The 20446-nt window shown below is 37.4% G+C and overlaps 2 protein-coding genes across 2 annotated transcripts; one reads left to right on the plus strand and one right to left on the minus strand.

Moving 5' to 3' along the window:
• Positions 1-5429: 5429 nt before the first annotated feature.
• LOC136175681 (olfactory receptor 5T2-like) lies at positions 5430-6386 on the minus strand. Its single transcript, XM_065945929.1, has one exon. The coding sequence runs from the start codon at positions 6384-6386 to the stop codon at positions 5430-5432; it is 957 nt and encodes a 318-aa protein (XP_065802001.1).
• A 12134-nt stretch (positions 6387-18520) lies between these two features.
• Positions 18521-19489, plus strand: LOC136175105 (olfactory receptor 5T3-like). Its single transcript, XM_065945411.1, has one exon. The coding sequence runs from the start codon at positions 18521-18523 to the stop codon at positions 19487-19489; it is 969 nt and encodes a 322-aa protein (XP_065801483.1).
• The last annotated feature ends 957 nt before the right edge of the window (positions 19490-20446 follow it).

Here is a 20446-nt window from a genome sequence, read left to right on the forward strand (position 1 = left end):
ATTGCCAGAAAAATGATATTAAATTATTTTACTTAAACAGGCAGCTCTGTACAATAAGTTGAAATATGTTTAACTGGTGGCATTTTCTATTTATCTGGAAGACTTAAGTAATTTTTGTATTATTTTCTTATTTAAAGGAAATCCAAATCTTGCTGTGTGTGCTTACTTACTTCCATTTTTACAACTGCAAATGTGAAAAGGCACGTCGAGCACCTGTAGCAAAGCTAGTATGTAGTTATATACTTTCCACAATGACATTTCTATATTGGAAGAATTGCATTTATTCATGTCAGTGGATTTTAAAATATGAAAACATATGGTGAAGAATGTAACAACAACAACAAAAAAAAAACTGGAAGATAAACCACTTTAATTGACATGGTATTTTAACATGACTAACTTAGTCAATAACTGAATGCAATAACTTGTAATGTAATCCCATTTTAGGGAGAAAATTTAGCTTAGACTTTATTTTAATGAGGTAGCACTATTAAAACTAAAACCATTTTACACCCCAAAAATACTAATGATAATGGAAGGATTGATAGAAAGAAAAATACATATAATATTGATACAGTTGACTTTGAAAGACATGCCCTTGCAATGAAAATGAAGTCTATTGGAATCAGGGCTTAATATGAGCATGGTAGGGATGCTGTTTGTACTTTGTTCACTGTCCTGGACACCGAGCCCGGCATCTACCAGGGCTCACAGTGCTGAAAGAGTCAAAAAAATCAGGCAAAGCTGAGTCAGGACCAGGCCTGCAGGGAAAGCCAGGAAGACGTGGTGGAGCCTAGCTTGGGACGAGTTCCAAATGCCAGCCAGTCCTACCTAACTCTCTGAGTTGTGCTTGTCTTTTGTCATCCTTGAGAATTAAGTGCAATCCTGGTAAATGCTAGTGCCTAGTCTCTGCATTCTGTGGTGAATTATTGAATGAATTTCCTATCCATAAGTTCAGTTCAGTTCAATTGCTCAGTCGTGTCCAACACGGTGCGACCCCATGGACCGCAACACGCCAGGGCTCCCTGTCCATCACCTGGAGTTTACTCAAACTCATGTCTATTAACTCTGTGATACTATCCAACCATCTCATCCTCTGTCATCTCCTTCTCCTGCCTTCGATATTTCCCAGCAGCCGGGTCTTTTCAAATGGGTCAGTTCTTCACATCAGGTGGCCAAATGTTAGAGTCATTGCTTCAATATCATTCTTTCCAATAAACATTCATGACTGATTTCCTTTAGGATGAACTGGTTGGATCTCCTTGCATCCAAAGGCCTCTAAAGAGGCTTCTCCAACATCACAATTCAAAAGCATCAATTCTTCAGTGCTCAGTTTTCTCTATAGTCCAACTCTCACATCCATACATGACTCCTGGGAAAAACATAGCCTTGACTGGACGGACCTTTGTTGACAAAGTAATGTCTCTGCTTTTAACACACTGTCTAGGTTGGTCATAACTTTCCTTCCAAGGAGTAAGCGTCTTTTAATTTCAAGGCTGCAATCACCATCTGCAGTGATTTTGGAGCCCCCAATAAATGAAGTCAGCCACTGTTTCTACTGTTTCCCCATCTATTTCCCATGAAGTGATGGGACCAGATGCCATGATCTTAGTTTTCTGAATGCTGAGCTTTAAGCCAACTTTTTCACTCTCCTCTTTCACTTGAATCAAGAGGCTCTTTAGTTCTTCTTCTTTAGTTCTTTCTGCCATAAGGATGGTGTCATCTGAAAATCTGAGGTTATTGATATTTCTCCCAGTTATTGATGTTCGATCCAGCTTGTGCTTCCTCCAGCCAGAATTTCTCATTATGTACTCTGCATATAAGTTAAATAAGCAGGGTGACAATATACAGCCTTCACATACTCCTTTTCCTATTTGGAACCAGCCTGTTGTTCCATGTCCAGTTCTAACTGTTGCTTCCTGACCTGCATACCAATGTCTCAAGAGGCAGGTCAGGTGGTCTGGTATTCCCACCTCTTTCAGAATTTTCCAGTTTGTGGTGATTCACACAGTCAAAGGCTTTGGCATAGTCAAAAAAGCAGAAATAGATGTTTTTTCTGGAACTCTTGTGCTTTTTTGATGATCCAATAGATGTTGGCAATTTGATCTCTGGTTCCTCTGCCTTTTCTATATTCATCTTGAATAACTGGAAGTTCATGGTTCACGTATTGCTGAAGCCTGGCTTGGAGAATTTTGAGCATTACTTTGCTAGCATGTGAGATGAGTGCAATTATGTGGTAGTTTGAGCACTCTTTGGCATTGCCTTTCTTAGGGATCGGAATGAAAACTGACCTTTTCCAGTCCTGTGGCCACTGCTGAGTTTTCCAAATTTGCTTGCATATTCAGTACAGCACTTTCACAGTATCCTATTTTTAATATTTGAAACAGCTCAGCTGAAATTCCATCACCTCTGTTAGTTTTGTTCGTAATGATGCTCCTAAGGCCCCCTTGACTTCACATTCCAGGATGTCTGGCTATAGGTGAGTGAGCACACCATCATGTTTATCTGGGTTGTGAAAATCTTTTTTGTATGGTTCTTCCGTGTATTCTTGCCAACTCTTCTTAATATCTTCTGCTTCTTTTAGGTCCATATCACTTCTGTCCTTTTTTGAGCTCATCTTTGCATGAAATGTTCCCTTAGTATCTCTAATTTTCTAAAAAAGATCTTTAGTCTTTCCTATTCCATTGTTTTCCTCTATTTCTTTGCACAGATTGCTGAGGAACACTTTCTTATCTCTCCTTGGTGTTCTTTGAACTCTACACTTAAATTGGTATTTCTTTCCCATATGATCTGTATATTTCCTCTTATATAGGATAAAATGATTAGAGGGAGAGAAATGCACCGACACAAAGAATGTAAGAATAGCAACGCACATCTGAACACAAACGTGAGGTCTCTGAACCACAGACTGCCAGTAGACTGCTGCCAGTGCAGAGATCTGAGGTTGGAGCAGAGTGCTTAGCACTGGAGTCCAAACCAGTGAGCCCATGGAACACGACACAGGAGGAGACGAGCTGTGGTTTTCCTGTTGATCAGATTGTGCTTGCTTAAGCTAGTCATATATAATTATCATACTACTAGTGACTGCAACTACAGAAACATAGCCACTTTCGATTATATGATAAAAAAAGTTGATACCACATATTTTAAGGTAAAGAGCCCATGCCTATGGGACTGTGTGTGTGTAAATATATGTAGAGCATATACCAATATACATAAGTTAAAATCCTAACCCTCTGTACTTCAGAATGTGACCGTTATAGCAATTGATTTTTCATGGATATAGTTAACTTGAAGTCTTTAGTTGTTCTTGCTAAATCACTAAATCACTTTAGTTGTTCTTGCTAAAGTCACTAAATCACTTCTGACTCTTGCAGCTCCATGAACAGAGAAGCTTGATGGACCCCATTGACTGTAGCCCACCAGATTTCTCTGTTCATGGGCTTTCCAGGCAAAAATACTGGACTGTGTTGCCATTTCCTTCTCTAGGGAATCTTCCTGACCCAGGGATCAAACCCACATCTCTAGTGCCTCCTGCATTGGCAGGCTGATTCTTTATCATTGCACCATGTGAGAAACCATAATTCTATGTATTTCTCGTCAATGATTTATAAATTTAAAAGATGCATAATTGTATTTGTTTTCTCTTGTTTACAGCTAGTTTATTTTTCCTATATTTGTGTTTATTTTTCTTTAAAACTAAAATTTTAAAGCTCAACATTTATTTTTGTGATGTTGATTTCTGTTTAAGAATCTCTTCAATGCTGAATCATACACACACACACATACACACACACTATTCAACAACATATTTGCATAGTTTGGATGTGCAACTATAGCTAATATCAGTGAACATGGTTTAGTTTTGATATTTAGTAGAAGAAACTGTATGAATAGCACAGAGAAGAGTATCCCAAACAGGGGAAATAAGAGCAGAGTCATTGTATAGGAATAAATATAATAAGGGCTTCCCTGATGGCTCAAATGGTGAAGAAGAACCTGCCTGCAATGCAGGAGACCCAGGTATGATCCCTGGGTCGGGAAGATCCCCTGAAGTAGGAAATGGCAACCCATTCCAGTATTCTTGCCTGGAGAATCCCATGGACAGAGGAGCCTGGTGGGCTATAGTCCATGGGGTTGCAAAGAGATGGAGACAACTGAGCTGCTGGCACTTTCAAATACAGATAATATAGGTAATATAGGTAATGCAGGTAATATAGGGAGGGTTCTGCACAAGAACTTTAGAATTATAATTTATACTTAGCCCCAATTCAGACAAGTATCGTTAGGTTGGACTCTTAATCTCAGAAGGTTGTCTTGGATTTAAAAATAAGGATGCTCCTTTAAGAAGAGAATGAGTTTGTGCAAAATTGTGATTAAAAGTTAATAAATACCAATGAGTGAAAGCAGGAAAGGAGAACACTACATCTTAAAGTTGTTTCTGAAGGACACATATCCTTGCAATGAAAATGAGGTCTATTGGAAACAAGGATTAAACTTGCATGTAGGAGAGACCCCTCCGTAATGAGGTTCTTGGGCCTTAGCACGAGGAGTGGGGGTTTCTGCAGGGGCATATTGGAGTTGAAAGGGCCCAAGGGAAAGAGAACTAAAATCTGAGTCAGCACCAGACCTGTAATCAAATCGATAAAGGTGGTTTGGGACTCAGTTGTGAAAAGAGCTGAATACACAGGCCAGTTATACATTACTCTCTGAATTGTGTTTGTCTTTTTTTAATGTGTGATCTTGATAAATGTCAACACCTAGACTTTATTTCCTGTGAGAAATTAAAGATTTGTTTAGCACTCCAGCTCTGAATGGAAGAAACGCACCCTTACAAATCAGCAGTGCTAGTTAACACCAGGGATTTGAGCGTGTTGTCCATGGTCCCCAGACCACAGACTGGGGTTAGATCGCTGCCAGTGAGTGAGTCTGACAGATCAGGGTACTTTGAGATGAATTCAGATACCAATGACTCCACGGTATGAGATCATATGAACTACGGGTTTGCTATTGATTATTGACATTTGATCAAGCTCGTCAGATATAATGTTAATTACAATTGTGAACACTGGGAACTATACATTCAAATTATACCAAGATGAAAGAAGAAAAGAAAACATAATATGTTAAAGTTACATCTGCAGATGCCTGTGTGTGTTTGTGTTATATCAATCAGCATGCTTTTATATACAAATGTGTATAGGTGTGTGTGAATGTGTGTATGAGTGTGTGGACACCTCTATCAATAGGATAATATTAAGGTGCAAATGGATGATACAATTTTTCTGCATATAAAAATAACATAGATAGAAAGTTAGCTATGAGGTTTATATTAAAATATCCAGGAAGAAGAGACGTATATTAATAAACAAAAAAATGTTTTCACCATATCTTCTTGATATTCTCTACCTAACCTCACTCTCAATTTTTTAAAATTTACTCTGAAAATGTACTTTATTGATAAACCAATTTTTCCCAAACACTTTTTTCATTGCCTCTTTTACATCTTTGTTCCTTAAACTGTAGATGATGGGATTCAGCATTGGAATCACGACACTGTAAAACAGTGACACGATCATGTCATGGTTCAAGGCATAGCTGGAACTTGGTCTCACATACATGAAGAGAACTGTACCATGAAAAATAGACACTCCAGTTAGGTGAGAACCACATGTAGAAAAGACTTTCCTTCTCCCTACAGCAGATGGCATCCTCAGAATGGCCAACAGGATGAAACCATAGGAGATCAGGACACTCAGGACAGTGACTATCTCAATGGAGCCCACGAAGTAGAAGAGCAGAAGCTGGTTTGTGTGAGTGTCAGAGCAAGAAATAGCCAGGAGGGGAGGGGTGTCACAGAAGACATGCCTGATTTCATTGGAGGCACAGAAGGAGAGGCTGAAAGTAGCCACGGTGTGTACAGAAGCATGCAAGATGCCACCAACACAGGAAGCAATGATGAGGGACACATAGACCCTGGGTCCCATGCTGGCTGAATACCGGAGCGGGTCGTAGATGGCCACACAGCGGTCATACGCCATCGCAGCCAAGAGGAAGCACTCTGTGGTCCCAAAAGTAACAGCAAGAAACATCTGTGTTGCACATTCAAGGAAGGAAATGGCTTTGCTCTTTGACATAAGATCTACTAACATTTTGGGGGTGACTACTGAAGAATAGCAGGCATCCACAGATGAAAGCACACTCAGAAAATAGTACATGGGGCTGTGGAGCCGGCAATCCCCAATGACTAGTACAATCAGTCCTAAATTTCCAATCAATGTGGAGAGGTAAATTGCTAGAAACAAGAAGAATAAGATGATTTGCAGTTCAAGATTGTCTGTGAAGCCTTTCAGTAAAAAGGATGTTACTTCAGTGACATTCTTCATCTTGATACCTCATGGAAAGAATGCGAAGATTTTTCAAAGCTTGCAATTCGTTTCCTACCAAAAGAGTGAATGACATTGTGACTCAATGGAATGTGATTTGGGTCCTCATATTTATTTTTTGCCAGAGTGTGATTTCCCAGTTGTAGATCAGAACATGGTGACAAGACAGCGGGTCAAGCGTCCATGCCCCTCACTGAAGATTCACATGGGAAAACACGTGTGCTCCTCACTCACGGTAGATCCACGCGTCTACCTCCACTAGATAAACCAGCTGGTTTACCACCGAATCCTATTAGTTGTTTCCATATTAAACTAGCTTAAAACTCCAGATCATTGGCTAAAATCAATTTCCTTCTCCCACACAGTAACATGGCCTAGTGTATCCGTGTGCAGATACCTGGGATAGGATATCAGCAATCTAGTTCCTTTCAGTAAGTGTGTAAAATCTTTTCTTATAATTTGCTTATCTATAGAATGAAACATTAATACTGATTTTACAATGCGGAACAATTACTGTCATATAAAATACATTAATAAAGCTGAATCTTCAAAATATTGTTAAATAGATAATGCTAAATTAGGTTGGTCTTCAAGAGTAGCAACCTCTCAGACTGTAACATTTTATGTGCTATTTCCAAATTCTTTCTAACTCTATTAATCCTTATTAGGTGTATCCAAAGGAAATAATCAAGATTTTTAAGATGATGGACCATGATTGAATTAAATAATGATATTGTAACTTATATTCATTTAAATGTATTTCTGAGATACTTAGCATTATATGGTGTTTTTTCATTTACTAAATAATCAGTCATATTTATTATTTTCAGATATCTAAAGTCTTTGATTTTCAATGGTCTCAAGATCTGTGGTGAAAATGTGAAGAAATTTTCTGAAAACAAAAACAATTTTTAAAAAATTATTATACTTGTTTAGATAGTTTACTGTGGTTCCAGTGAATTATCAGCTAGACAATGTGAATCACAATTAAAGTCACTTATAAAAATTGTAGCTAAGTATGGCAACAATAGCAAACAAATATAAACATAAATTTAATCCTTTGTATTTTCTTTGTTGTATTTATTCACCTAAGTGATAGGAAACAACTATTAATAAAAGGATTGCATAGCATCTCTGATCTTGTTAGGTCCAAACTCTTAAAATACTCAGCAAATGCCCTGAAGATCTCTCTTACCTCAGCAGAAGCAGTTTTGATGTCTTATGAGTATAATTAATTCAAACTGCTTATATCTACCTCCTCAACTGTTGCTGAAACCAAAGGAGAGTCCCCAAGGAGAATATGTTCCAATTATGATCTAGTTCAAAATAGCAACATGATGACTCACTCAGTAAAAAAGAAAATGGTCCTGGGATAATTCATGACCCACTAACATTTGCTGAAAAATAAAGTCAGTCAGCCTCCGATTTATAATAATGCTTTATATTTGTATCCCCCTAAATACAGTGGTGTTAAGTACTTTTTCATACTAACCTGTTGTCCGTTTGTGTCTTCTTTGGGGAAAAGTCTGTTTAAGTGATCTGCAAACATGTTCTCCTACTATGTTGGAGGCCTCCTTACTCTGTGGATTCTTTCACTTGCTGTACATAATTTTAGTGTGATGTGCTCACCTTTATCTAATTGTGCTTCTGTTGCCTGTCCTTATGGTATATCCATGAAATTATCACTAAACTTAATGTCATGAGGCTTTTCCCTTTTATTTCTTCTGAGAGTTTTATAGTTTCATGGCTTATGTTTAAGCATAAGTTGACTTTTATTCATGGTTTAAGATGAGAGTTGATTTTCATTCTTTTACATGTGAATATCCAGTTTTTCTAACTGTATACTTTTCCTACTATGTACTGTTAACACCCTTGTTGAAGATTCAGTTGACTAAATATGTGTGAATTGATTTGTGACCTCCTTATTCTGCTTCATTGGCCTATATGTCTGTCTTTATACCAATACTGTTTTGTTCAAGTACTGTAGCTTTGCAACACATTTTGAAACCAGGATGTGTGATGACTCCAGCTTTGTACTTTTGCATTCTGTTTCTTTGGATGTTTGAAATTGTCTGTGGTGTCACACAAAGTTTATGCTTTTTCTACTTCAAAAAATACCAAAGTTATTTTATAAACATTGCATTGGATCTTTTATTGCTCTGGGTAGCAAATAAATTTTATCAAATGAAAATCTAAAGTGCAATTGCATATCACCTCATATCTGTTAGGCTATTATTAAAGAAGAAAAAAAAACAACAACAAGTGTTGACAAAGATATGAAAAAAGACACCTCAAGCACTGATGATACAAATGTAAATTGGTATAGCCATTGCAAAAGTATAGAGGCTCCTCAAAACATTAAAAAAAACCCACTTTGTAAGCTACCAATTATTTCTGGGTATTTACACAAATTAATTGATATTAGAATCTTGGTGAGATATTGCACTCATGTTCTTTGTAGCATCACTCCCAACAGTCAAGATATGAGAACCACTAAAGTATCTTTCATGAAAAAATGTATTTTAAAAATCTGGGCATATGTATAAATGAAATGTTATTCAGTCTTAATAAGTGAGAAAATATTGTTGTTGCAATAATATGGATGGATGTAGAGGACTTTTGCTAAATGAAATAAATCAGACACAAAAAGACAAACACTGGGTGATCTCATTTATATGAATTATCTAAAATAGACAATCTCATAGAAGCAAAGAGAAGAGTAGAATGGTGGCTTCCAGAGACTGGGGGAAGGGGGACATTGGAAGTTGATGGTCAAACATAAAAAGTTTGAACTGTTTGAGTTAAATAAGTTCAGGTAATCTATTATATAGTTTAGTGCCTATAATTAACAAAATTTTTGCATACTCAAAATTGCTAAGAAGGTAGATCTTACATTAAAAGTATAACAGCAATAAAAGAAAAAAAAAGAAACTTTAGGAGGTAAGGATTTGCTTGTGACCTTGATAGTGGTGATGTTTTCATGGGTGCACTCATCTCCAAACACTTTAAGTGAAGTGTATTAAATATATATGGAATTTTATACTTCAATTAGTTCCCAAAGGTGGTCTTCTCCAGCGGCTCACTGGTAAAATCCACCTGAAATACAGGAGATTCAGGAGATGCCAGTTTGATTCCTAGGTCAGGAAGATCCCCTGGAGGAAGAAAATGCAGCTCACTCTAGCATTCTTCTCATGAAAATTCCATAGAACAAGGAGTCTGGTGGGCCACAGTTCTTGGGATCACAAAGTCATGCTCAGGCTTGACTGAGCACAAGAACTATATTTCAAGAAGTTGATTGTATTCAGATATATAAATATATTGTATACAGATATATATATATATATACATGTTATATATATACATATAATCTTTTAACATTAGATAAAACTCTAACAAAGAACCAAAATGAAATGCTAGAAGTCAAAAATGCTATAACTAAAGTGAAGAATGCCTTTAATGAATTTACCATTAAACTAGATATGCCAAAAGAAAGAATCTGTGAACTTGAGGATACATTAATCGAAACCTAGAACAATGGCAACCAGAGAACACACGGAATAAAATGATCAATGGTTGCCAGAGGTTTGGAAGTAGGATGACAAAGAGATAGAGCACAGAGGAATTTTAGGGCATTGAAAACAATTCTATATAAGACTATAACGATGGATTCATGTCATTATATATATATTTCAAACTCATTGAACACACAACACCAAGATTGAATCCAAAGGTAAATAATGGACTTTGAGTGGTTGTGATGTGTCAGTGTGAGCTTATAAAATGCAAAAAATTACCACTTTGATGGAGAATATTTATAATGGGCATATATGGAAAATATCTGTACATTGGGGAGGGAAACTTGAAATAAGGGAGGAGTTTCTGTAAGAAGTAGGTCTCAGAAAGTTCTATTATAGCAACATACAATGTTGAAAGTGTAGACACCAGTTTGTAAGGTAAGATCTATCTAGCTATGGAGCTCAAGAAACTCTAGGTAGAAGCTATAATGAATTAGGCTTGAGTTTAATTGCTCAGTCATGTCTGACACTTTGAGACCCCTACTGAAAGTTAAAGTAGTTAGAAAATGACAGTATTATAAGATTATAGAAACATATGAGACATCATTTGGGCATGAAATTTAAAATGCTGACTCCACCAATTCAACATAAATGTGTGTGTATATGTACATATATATACAGACTTCACCAGTGGCTCAGTGGTAAATAATCTCTGCAGTGCAGGAGATGCAGGAGACGTGAGTTTTAAATCAAGGTTGAGAAGATTCCCAGAGGAGAAAATGAAAACCTACTCCAGTATTCTTGCCTAGAAAGTCCCACAGACATGGTGGACTGCAGTCCATAGAGTCACAAAGAGCTGGACATGACTGAGTGACTGAGCAGTGTGTATATATATGTGTGTGTGGGGGGGTGGGGGTGTGTATATATATGTATGTAATATTAATGTATTATATATTTATATTATAATATAATATATATTATAATATATATATATATTTCGTTAGGATATTCAAAATGTCCAACTCATTTAAACATAGAGGGAGGAGTAGTTAGAAAAAGTGTCTATTATATTAATAGTATATATAATAATATAATTTTTCTAACTACTAATTAGTAAATAAGAATCAACCTAATCAATATAATAGTATATAACATACATATGAATAAAAAGAAAGTTTGTGTTCCACTTTTCTAGGTTTTTCTAACGACTGATATCTCACTATTTCTACTTTACTATTCTTTCTCAGAATTCTTTGCTTTTTCATGTAAATTGTAGAGTCAGAAGATCTATTTCTCCAAAAGACTTGTTTAATTTTACTTGGAGTTGTATTAAGTCTGTATACAGATCTATTTAGAGTTGCATTTGATTGATGGATCCTCTCTTCGCAGTTAGGCTACCTGTCAGTATTATTTTTTTTCCTTCTGTTTGTTTACATTCAGATTTTAAAACCAACATTCCTTTCTACTAGCTTGTAATCTCTTAATTTAGAACTTTGGTATCTGCGTATTTGCCACAAATTACTTCTGCGCAAAGCGTCACTGGTCGGTTTGGGGAGGTGGGATCTTTGCATTCCACAGATATAAAGCCCTGTGCACCACATATTTGGCCTTTCCCTCCTCCGATCCTCTCACATTCTAACGCTCCATCACGCAGAATGCTAGGTTACCCGCGTGCTGTCGCATCCCTCCTCCAGCCCTTCCTGTCTATGTGCTCACATCTTGTCACTCTTACTGAACTTTTTATGGAATCGTGCTTGCTGACCCTCGCTGGGCCGGATGGGCGTCGCCGCGGGGCTTCGCCCTAGCTGGCCGAGTGGCGGCGGCCCTCCGGGCGCAGCGCGGGGCTTCCCTGGTCGCGGGGCGGAGGGCGAGCGGCAAGCTGCTCTCTGAGACCGCGCGGACTGCAGCTCGCCCGCCTCCCCTGCTCACGGAGTTCTCCGGGCACGGGGACGGGGTGGGCGGCCGCTCCCTTCTCCTCGGGACCGTCCCGCCCCGGGGCGGAGCCCTAGCTGGCCGAGTGGCGGCGGCCCTCCGGGCGCAGCGCGGGGCTTCCCTGGTCGCGGGGCGGAGGGCGAGCGGCAAGCTGCTCTCTGAGACCGCGCGGACTGCAGCTCGCCCGCCTCCTCTGCTCACGGAGTTCTCCAGGCACGAGGACGGGGTGGGCGGCCGCTCCCTTCTCCTCGGGACCGGCCCAGCCCGGGGCGGAGCCCAGGCGGTGCAGCGGGGCGCAGGCTCGGCAGCTGCGGCCGCGGGCACGGGCGGGGGCCTCTGGGGCAGGTGCGGTCTTCCCGGATCGGGGCGCAAGCCGGGTCCCCGCATCGCAGGGGGGTTCTTCACCGCTGAGGCACCAGGGAAGTCTGCTCTCATCAAACTGTTCATGGACTCTATCTCGTGTCACTCAGAAGTGTATATTTTAAAATTTACCTAAAAAATATAGCTATCCTTCTTTAAGAGGAGACACTACTCTGTCGGCAAAGGTCTGTATAGTCAAGGGTCTGGTCTTCCCGGCGGCCACATGCAGTTGGGTCTTAAAAAAGGCAGAATGCCGAAGACTTGATGCCCTCAAAGTGTGGTGCTGAGAATTCTCCTGAGGGAGATCAAACCAGTCAGTCTCAAGGGAAATCAACTCTGAATACTCCTTGGAAGGACTGACACTGAAGCCGATGCTCCAGTTCAGCCAACTCATTGGAAAAGTCCCTGACGTGGGGAAGATTGAAGGCAGAAGAGAGCGTCAGAGGTTGAGACGCTTGGATGGCATCACCAGTGCCGGGGGCATGAACTCGGGAAAACTTTGGGGGGTGTTGAGGGACAGGGAGGCCTGACGCGCTGCAGGCCACGTGGTCACAGAGAATCTCAGGCATGACCTGGCCACTGAACAACAGCAGAGAATTATAAATGTTGTCATATGTTATGATTCATTATCTTCGTGTTTTAGAGAAGGGACTAGAGAACTAGAAAGGCTTTACTTCCAGAAAGAGACAAGTGGATTTTGCAGAATTGTGGTTATCAGCCTCATTTGTTGTTGTCATTTAGTCCTAAGGGTTGTCCAATTCTTTTGTGACTCCATGGATGGTGGCATGTCAGGCTCCTCTGTCCATGGGATTTCCCAGGCGAGAGTTCTGGAGTGGGTTACCACTTCCTTCTCCAGGGGATCAACTTAATAGCATATAGCTATTTAGGATCAGAGCTTAGAATAGTCCTATAGTAGTAGGTTTTTTTTCCACTGAGGGATTTTTTAAATTAAAGTATGCTGATGTAATCATTCTCATCAGGTAGTTCGTTATCCAGAAACATCCACTTGTTTACAAGAAAAAAGTTCATCTTGAAACTTCTGTCCCAGAAAATAGAGTGCTTTCCTCTAGAGCCTTAACTGCAGACTTTGAGAAGCACTTGAGACGAGGGTGGAGTATAAGAATATGAATACATATTATTCACAGAGCATCTTGAGTGAGGAGTCCATTTCCACAGGTAAGAGGAAAGTGCTTTCATAACTTGCAATATATTTTAGAAAATATACATTTGAATTTGAAACTGGGATGTCTTAATATTTGTATTCAAGACAGAAGATTTGAGTGAAATCAAAGTTTTATTAAAAATCTAATATGCTCCTTTCAGGAAACATAGCAAAGAAAATAAGAAGGAGTCCATATATATTTTGGTCAATACAATTGTAAATTAGAAATTTTCATTAATTTCCTTGATGAAAAATAATGTTCTGTATAGGGGCAGAACAATTAAGGGGTTACATTTAAATTTTAAGAAAATTATTAAATGAAGAAAAATTAACTATTAAGCAACCATTGGGTATACGACACTTTGGAATCACAAACTTTTGACAGAAGAGTACAAACTAATTTTAAATGTATTTTATAGCTAGTTAATTGATCTAGAAGCCACTTGTATGTGTGTGTATGTGTTTTAACTTCTTAGCTTAATAAACTTAATTGCTTAAAAAAAGAGAATTAAACTATTCAAAGTTTCTATCTCATACAGTTTCTAGGTTTTAAAATGTCTTGAATTATGCCAAGTCATAATGAAATTTTAATGCAATCATGTAGAAATAGTATAGATTCTGAAGTCAGAGAAATCTAGGCTTCAGTCCTGGTTCTCCTAAGAACTGCATGAGCCTGGTCAAGTTATATGTCTAGTTGAGCCTTGGTGTTCTCATCTATTAATATAAGATGATGCTGAATTATATAGCTTGCAGGTTGCTATATAGATTGCATTACATAATATGCATAAAATTCCTAACCCCCTAGTAGCCACTCAATAATACATAATAGCTGCCCTCCTAACTTTCCTTCCTATTGAGCTTACTATCAGTAATACTGCTTCCATGGACACCTAGTACTCTAAATTTTTTATCATGAGTGTTGGAAAACATTTTGTTTTCATCTTTTGGATTCATTATATTTTGCTAAAAAATTACAATTTCTAGTTCCCATCCATTAAAGTGAAATAGTAAGACATAAACAAAACCAGTTCTAATTTTTTCAAATATCACTTAACAAAAAAGCCTGTTTGAAAAACTGGACATAGTAGTTAAACATCATACTTTTTCTCTGTCACAACTCCAGTGCCCTTTAATGAAATAAATAAATTCTCTAATGGGACATAATTTTGAATAAGGCATACCTTCTTTAAAAAACTCATCTTTTAGCTCTGCAGGTAAGAACAGAGACATCAAAGATTATTATAAATTTATACTGGCCAGAGGAATAGGCGAATTTAAATAAATATATCATTATTTTAAATTGACATGCCACATTATCTTTTTAACATTTTATACTTTTTATTTTGAAAAGTAATACTAATTCTTACCTTTTCCTTTTCTGAGTTTAAAAAGTTCATAAGCCAAGATTTTTATATGCTTTTGTTTTTTTAGACTGGCTCACAGAATGCCATTTATGAATTCTAATTTTAAGCACACTGTTAATTTTCAAAGGACATTTATGGAAGGGCTAGTTTTTAGAGGAGATGATTCACCATTCTAATTTCAGAACAGACAGATTTCAGTGAGCGAAATGCATTTTAATGCATTTAATGCAGTTTCTTATAGCATAGAATATTGGTATGTACTGGGTTTAATTTCAATAGAATAGTATTTTGGTATCTATCTAGTGTCAAATAACAAATATGTGTATTATTTTTAAAATAAGCTTTTTGTTTCTGTCTGGGACCTAGCTTAATCCTGTTATTTTTCAATTGGATTTAAACTTTTTCACTTTATTGGAGTTAAATAAAGTTGGGAAGTTATGTTTAATTTATATGTATCATTCACAAATGCTTAATACTTTACCTAATAAAACATATTTTAATGTAACTGATTAAAAAATGTTCCCTCCTATGACACCATATTCAGGTAGTAGAACAAGAAATTCCTAAAAATTATGGTCAATTAGTTTTTCTGTCTTTTTTTTTTCTTTTTTTGGTGGTTCAGAAATAACTTTCCCAAGTTTATGCTGTCAGTAAGGACTAAATCTGAGATTTTAGTATAGGGTTTTAACTCCCAATAAAGTTCTCAATTTCTCATGATTGTCTTATTACAAGCATATCAGCTAAGCAAATCTTGAATTGCGGTGTCACTGAAATTTCTCCTGTACGTATCCATGAACATATATCTTGTGATGGCTTCATTAGAGGACCACATGCTGGCGCAGTCTTCAAATTTTGTCTGCATATCTGTACCTGTTTTCTCTGTGCTTATTTTTATCTGCTTTATTCCTGCTTTTTTTTTTTTTTATCTTACTCTCTATAGTAAATATTTCTATATATAGTTCATGGATTTGAGAGAGAAAGAAATAGGAAAAGAAAGAAAGAAGGAGATATGTTTGGAGAGAAAAAGAGAACACAAAATTTTAAAAAGTCATGTAATCTTGATGAAGCACCCAAATTTATTAATACATATTTGTATATTAATTGATGTTCTATAAACAGTTTTATTATGATGGCTTAAAACTCCACATTAAAAAAAAAAATTAGATCATGGCATCCAGTCCCATCACTTCATGGCAAATAGAAGGGGAAAAAATGGAAGCAGTGACAGATTTTCTCTTCTTGGGCTCCAAAATCATTGTGGATGGTGACTGCAGCCATGAAATTAGAAGACATCTGCTTCTTGGAACAAAGGCAATGACAAACTCAGACAGAGTATTAGAAAGCAGAGACATCACTTTGCCGAGAAAGCTTCATGGAGTCAAAGCTGCGGTCTTTCCAGTAGTTATGTATGGATGAAAGCTTTAGTCCATGAAGAAGGCTGTTACTGTTAGTCGCTCAGTCATGCCTGACTCTTTCCCACTCCTTGGACTGCAGCCCACAAGGTTCCTCTGTTCATGGGATTTTCCAGGCAGGGATAGTGGAGTGGGTTGCCATATTCTTCTGCAGGGGATCTTCCCGACCCAGGGATCGAACCCGGGTCACCTGCACTGCAGGCAGATTCTTTACCATCTGAGCTAAAAGGAAACCCTGAGGGCTGAATTGATTCTTTTGAACTGTGGCAGGGAGGCCTGGCATGCTGCAGTCCGTGGGGTAGTAGAATCAGATAACACTCAGTGACTGAACAACAGCAACAATTTTCTTAATATAGCAATTCAAAGTTAATGATACTTTATTATTTTTGTCTCTTTGTGTTCTTATAATTATTATGTAAGTTGTATGGGTTTATACAGAAACCAGAACTTACTATTATTATAATATATTTTTACTCTAGACTTTTCTAAGAATCAAATGAACATTTTTTGGTTTTGTAAACTCACACGCCTTTGCTGTTTAGTTCCTAATTCGTGTCCAGCTCTTTTGCAACCCCATGGACTGTAGTCTGCCAGACTTTTCTGTCCATGGATTATCCCAGGCAAGAATATGGAAGTGGGTTGCCATTTCCTTCTCCAGGGGATCTTGCAGACCCAGGGATCAAACTTGTGTCTCCTGCATTGGTTGGCAGATTATTTACCACTGAGCCACCAGGCAAGTCCTTAAACTTAAACTTATCAATCTATTTATTCTTTGCATTAGAAATAGCCTCTAAATGGATCCATGGAAAGTTTCTGGGAAAATAAAGACGTGGTTTTCTTCTAACAGCAAATTAAAGATTTTTATTTATTCTCTTCTTGATGTGTGGCATCTAAATACAATAAAAATGTAGTATGTTTAACATCATAAGTATTATTTTCTTATAAGTCATTGAATTCAGCCTTACCCTGTATGTGGCAGATTTTCCACTACTTTTTAATGCTTCTTAATTACAACAAGCTGAAGGAAAAATAAAAGTTAACTTGCCAAAAATCTGCCCTTTAATGTGATGAACAGGGAGGCCTAACATGCTGCAGTCCATGCAGACACAAAGAGTCAGACATGACTGAGCAACTGAACTGAACTGATTGAATGTGATGAATCCAGTAACTAATTGTGTTTCAGTAATTAACTGAAATTTCAGTTCAAATGTGATTGACTCTTTAACTTTAGAAATATATATATATGTATATTTTTGTACATATGTGTACAAAATGTATACATATATATGTATTTCCCTCTATTTGTATCTGTACTTCCCTCTATTCATATACAACCAAATGAGAAACAGTGTGATACAGGGGGAAAAAAAAATCAAACACAATTTTGTGGCAAATAGAGTGTTTTATTCTCTTAGCAAAAAATTTCTAAAAAAACTATTTTTTGTTTATGATCAGGTGACATTAATTTCACAAATATTTTAGAAACCCCATAAATAACTATAATATATTAAAAGATTTGTTTTTGACAGAAATATATCTCAAAAACATATCCAAGAACTTTGCAGTACAATAATATATGACTATAGAAATACCTCACATTGCTACTAAAATAAAATTTAAAAATCAGTAACAGTATGATAAGCTGCAGAGGCCAACATGAACACCTTAATGACACCTACTTTTAGAAAAAAAAATAGCATTCATATTGTTATTCTTTGCAAAATGGTTATATAATCTCCAAAATACTGTCCGCTGTTCAGTTTACCACTATTCTTGAATGGAAATGAAAGGGACAGTATAATTGCTAGAAAAAAAGGATATAAAATGATTTTGTTTAAACAAACAGCTCTGCACAAAAAGTTTCATTTACGTCATTTCTTACTTATCTGGAAACATTTAATGTTAAATAATTTTATATTATTTTCTTATTGAAATCAAACTCAATCTTGTGTGATTACCTCCATTTTTACAGTTGTGAACATAAAAATACACTCCATGCACCTTGTAGCAAAGTTAGTATTTAATTGTGTGCTTTCCACGATAATATTTCATGACTGGAATAGTCCTATGGTTATTTATACTTGTTTATTTTAAAGCTATGTAATATGAACACAGGTAGTAAAGAATATAACAAAAAATAGACTGGAAAATAAACCACTTAAAGTGACATGATATTTTTAACATGATGAATCTAGTCAACAATTGAATGTAATAACTTCTTTTATTAACTGCAAAATGTATCCATTTGAATCCAAGATCTTCATCACTGACCTTTCCATGACTACAAAGGAAATCATTAGATCCTGATAAGAAACACATAGGAAGATATAGTCGGGTGGACTCTATTTTCACAAAATACTGCCTTTAGAACCTATAGAGAAAAACTAAAATGGTACAGCTCACATCAGATTTAAATTCATACCGAATCCGGATGAAAAATGTGACTGAATTAAACATATTTATACTGACGGGCTTCACGGATGATTTAGAGGTGCAAGTCTACCTATTTTTACTTTTCCTGGCAATCTATCTTTTTACTCTGGTAGGGAATTTGGGACTGGTTATGTTGGTCGTTGTGGATTCCCGGATACAAAACCCAATGTACTATTTTCTCAGTGTCTTATCTTTCCTGGATGCCTGCTATTCATCAGTGGTCACTCCCAAAATGCTGATTAATTTCCTGTCAGAGAATAAAACCATTTCCTATCTTGGATGTGCAGGACAGATGCTGCTCTTTGTCACTTTCGGGACCACAGAGTGCTTCCTCTTGGCTGCGATGGCGTATGATCGCTGTGTGGCCATCTATGACCCGCTCCGGTATTCAGCCCGCATGGGACCCAGGGTCTATGTGTCCCTCATCATTGCTTCCTGTGTTGGGGGCGTCTTGCATGCTTCTGTACACACCGTGGCTACTTTCAGTCTCTCCTTCTGTGCCTCCAATGAAATCAGGCATGTCTTCTGTGACATCCCTCCCCTCCTGGCTATTTCTTGTTCTGACACTCACACAAACCAGCTTCTGCTCTTCTACTTCGTGGGCTCCATTGAGATAGTCACTGTCCTGAGTGTCCTGATCTCCTATGGTTTCATCCTGTTGGCCATTCTGAGGATGCGTTCCACAGAAGGGAGAAGGAAAGTTTTTTCTACATGTGGCTCTCACCTAACTGGAGTGAGTATTTATCATGGAACTATCCTCTTCACATATATGAGACCAACTTCCAACTATGATTCAAACCATGACATGATCGTGTCAACATTTTACACCATTATCATTCCCATGCTGAATCCTATCATCTACAGTTTAAGGAATAAAGATGTAAAAGAGGCGATGAAAAAATTGTTGAGAGAAGTTGGTTTATAACCATAGTGTATTTTTAGTACTGAATAAAGCTACAAAGATTAAATGTCGATATCTTGATGCTAAGCAACTAAAGAAGAAAATGCTCCATTTCGGTTACTAGTGTTTGTGTATCCTAGAATAAAACATTACTAGTCCATCAAGAACAAGACTGGGAGTTGACTGTGGCTCAGATCATGAATTACTTATTGTCAAATTCAGACTTAAGTTTAAAAAAGTAGGGTAAACCACTAGACCATTCAGGTATGACCCAAATCAAATCCCTTATGACTATAAAATGGAAGTGAGAAATAGATTTAAGGTACTAGATCTGATAGACAGAGTGCCTGATGAACTATGGACAGAGGTTCATGATATTGTACAGGAGACAGGGATTAAGACCATGCCCAAGAAAAAGAAATACAAAAAAGCAAAAGGCTATCTGAGGAGGCCTTGCAAATAGCTGTGAAAAGAAGAGAAGTGAAAAGCAAAGGAGAAAATGAAAGATACACCGATTTGAATGCAGAGTTCTAAAGAATAGCAAGGAGAGATAAAAAAACCTTTCTCTGTGATCAATGCAAAGAGATGGAGGAAAATAATAGAATGGGAAAGACTAGAGATCTCTTCAAGAAAATTAGAGATACCAAGGGAACATTTCATGCAAAGATGGGGTCAACAAAGGACAGAAATGGTATGGATCTAACAGAAGCAGAAGATATTAAGAAAAGGTGGCAAGAATCCACAGAAGAACTGTACAAAAAATATCTTCACGACCCAGATAATCACAATGGTGTGATCACTCACCTACAGCCAGACATCCTGGAATTTGAAGTCAAGTGAGCATTAGGAAGCAGTGCTACAACTAAAGCTAGTGAAGGTGACAGAATTCCAGTTGAGCTATTTCAAATCCTGAAAAATGATGCTGTGAAAGTGCTGCACTCAATATGCCAGCAAATTTGGAAAACTCAGCAGTGACCACAG

The sequence above is a fragment of the Muntiacus reevesi genome, chromosome 9 (assembly GCF_963930625.1).
Source record: "Muntiacus reevesi chromosome 9, mMunRee1.1, whole genome shotgun sequence".
Lineage (NCBI taxonomy): Eukaryota > Metazoa > Chordata > Mammalia > Artiodactyla > Cervidae > Muntiacus > Muntiacus reevesi.

Excerpts from the sequence above, each read along its gene's own strand:
- LOC136175105 (XM_065945411.1), top strand. The coding sequence starts at position 18,521 with ATGGTACAGCTCACATCAGATTTAAATTCATACCGAATCCGGATGAAA.
- LOC136175681 (XM_065945929.1), bottom strand. The coding sequence starts at position 6,386 with ATGAAGAATGTCACTGAAGTAACATCCTTTTTACTGAAAGGCTTCACA.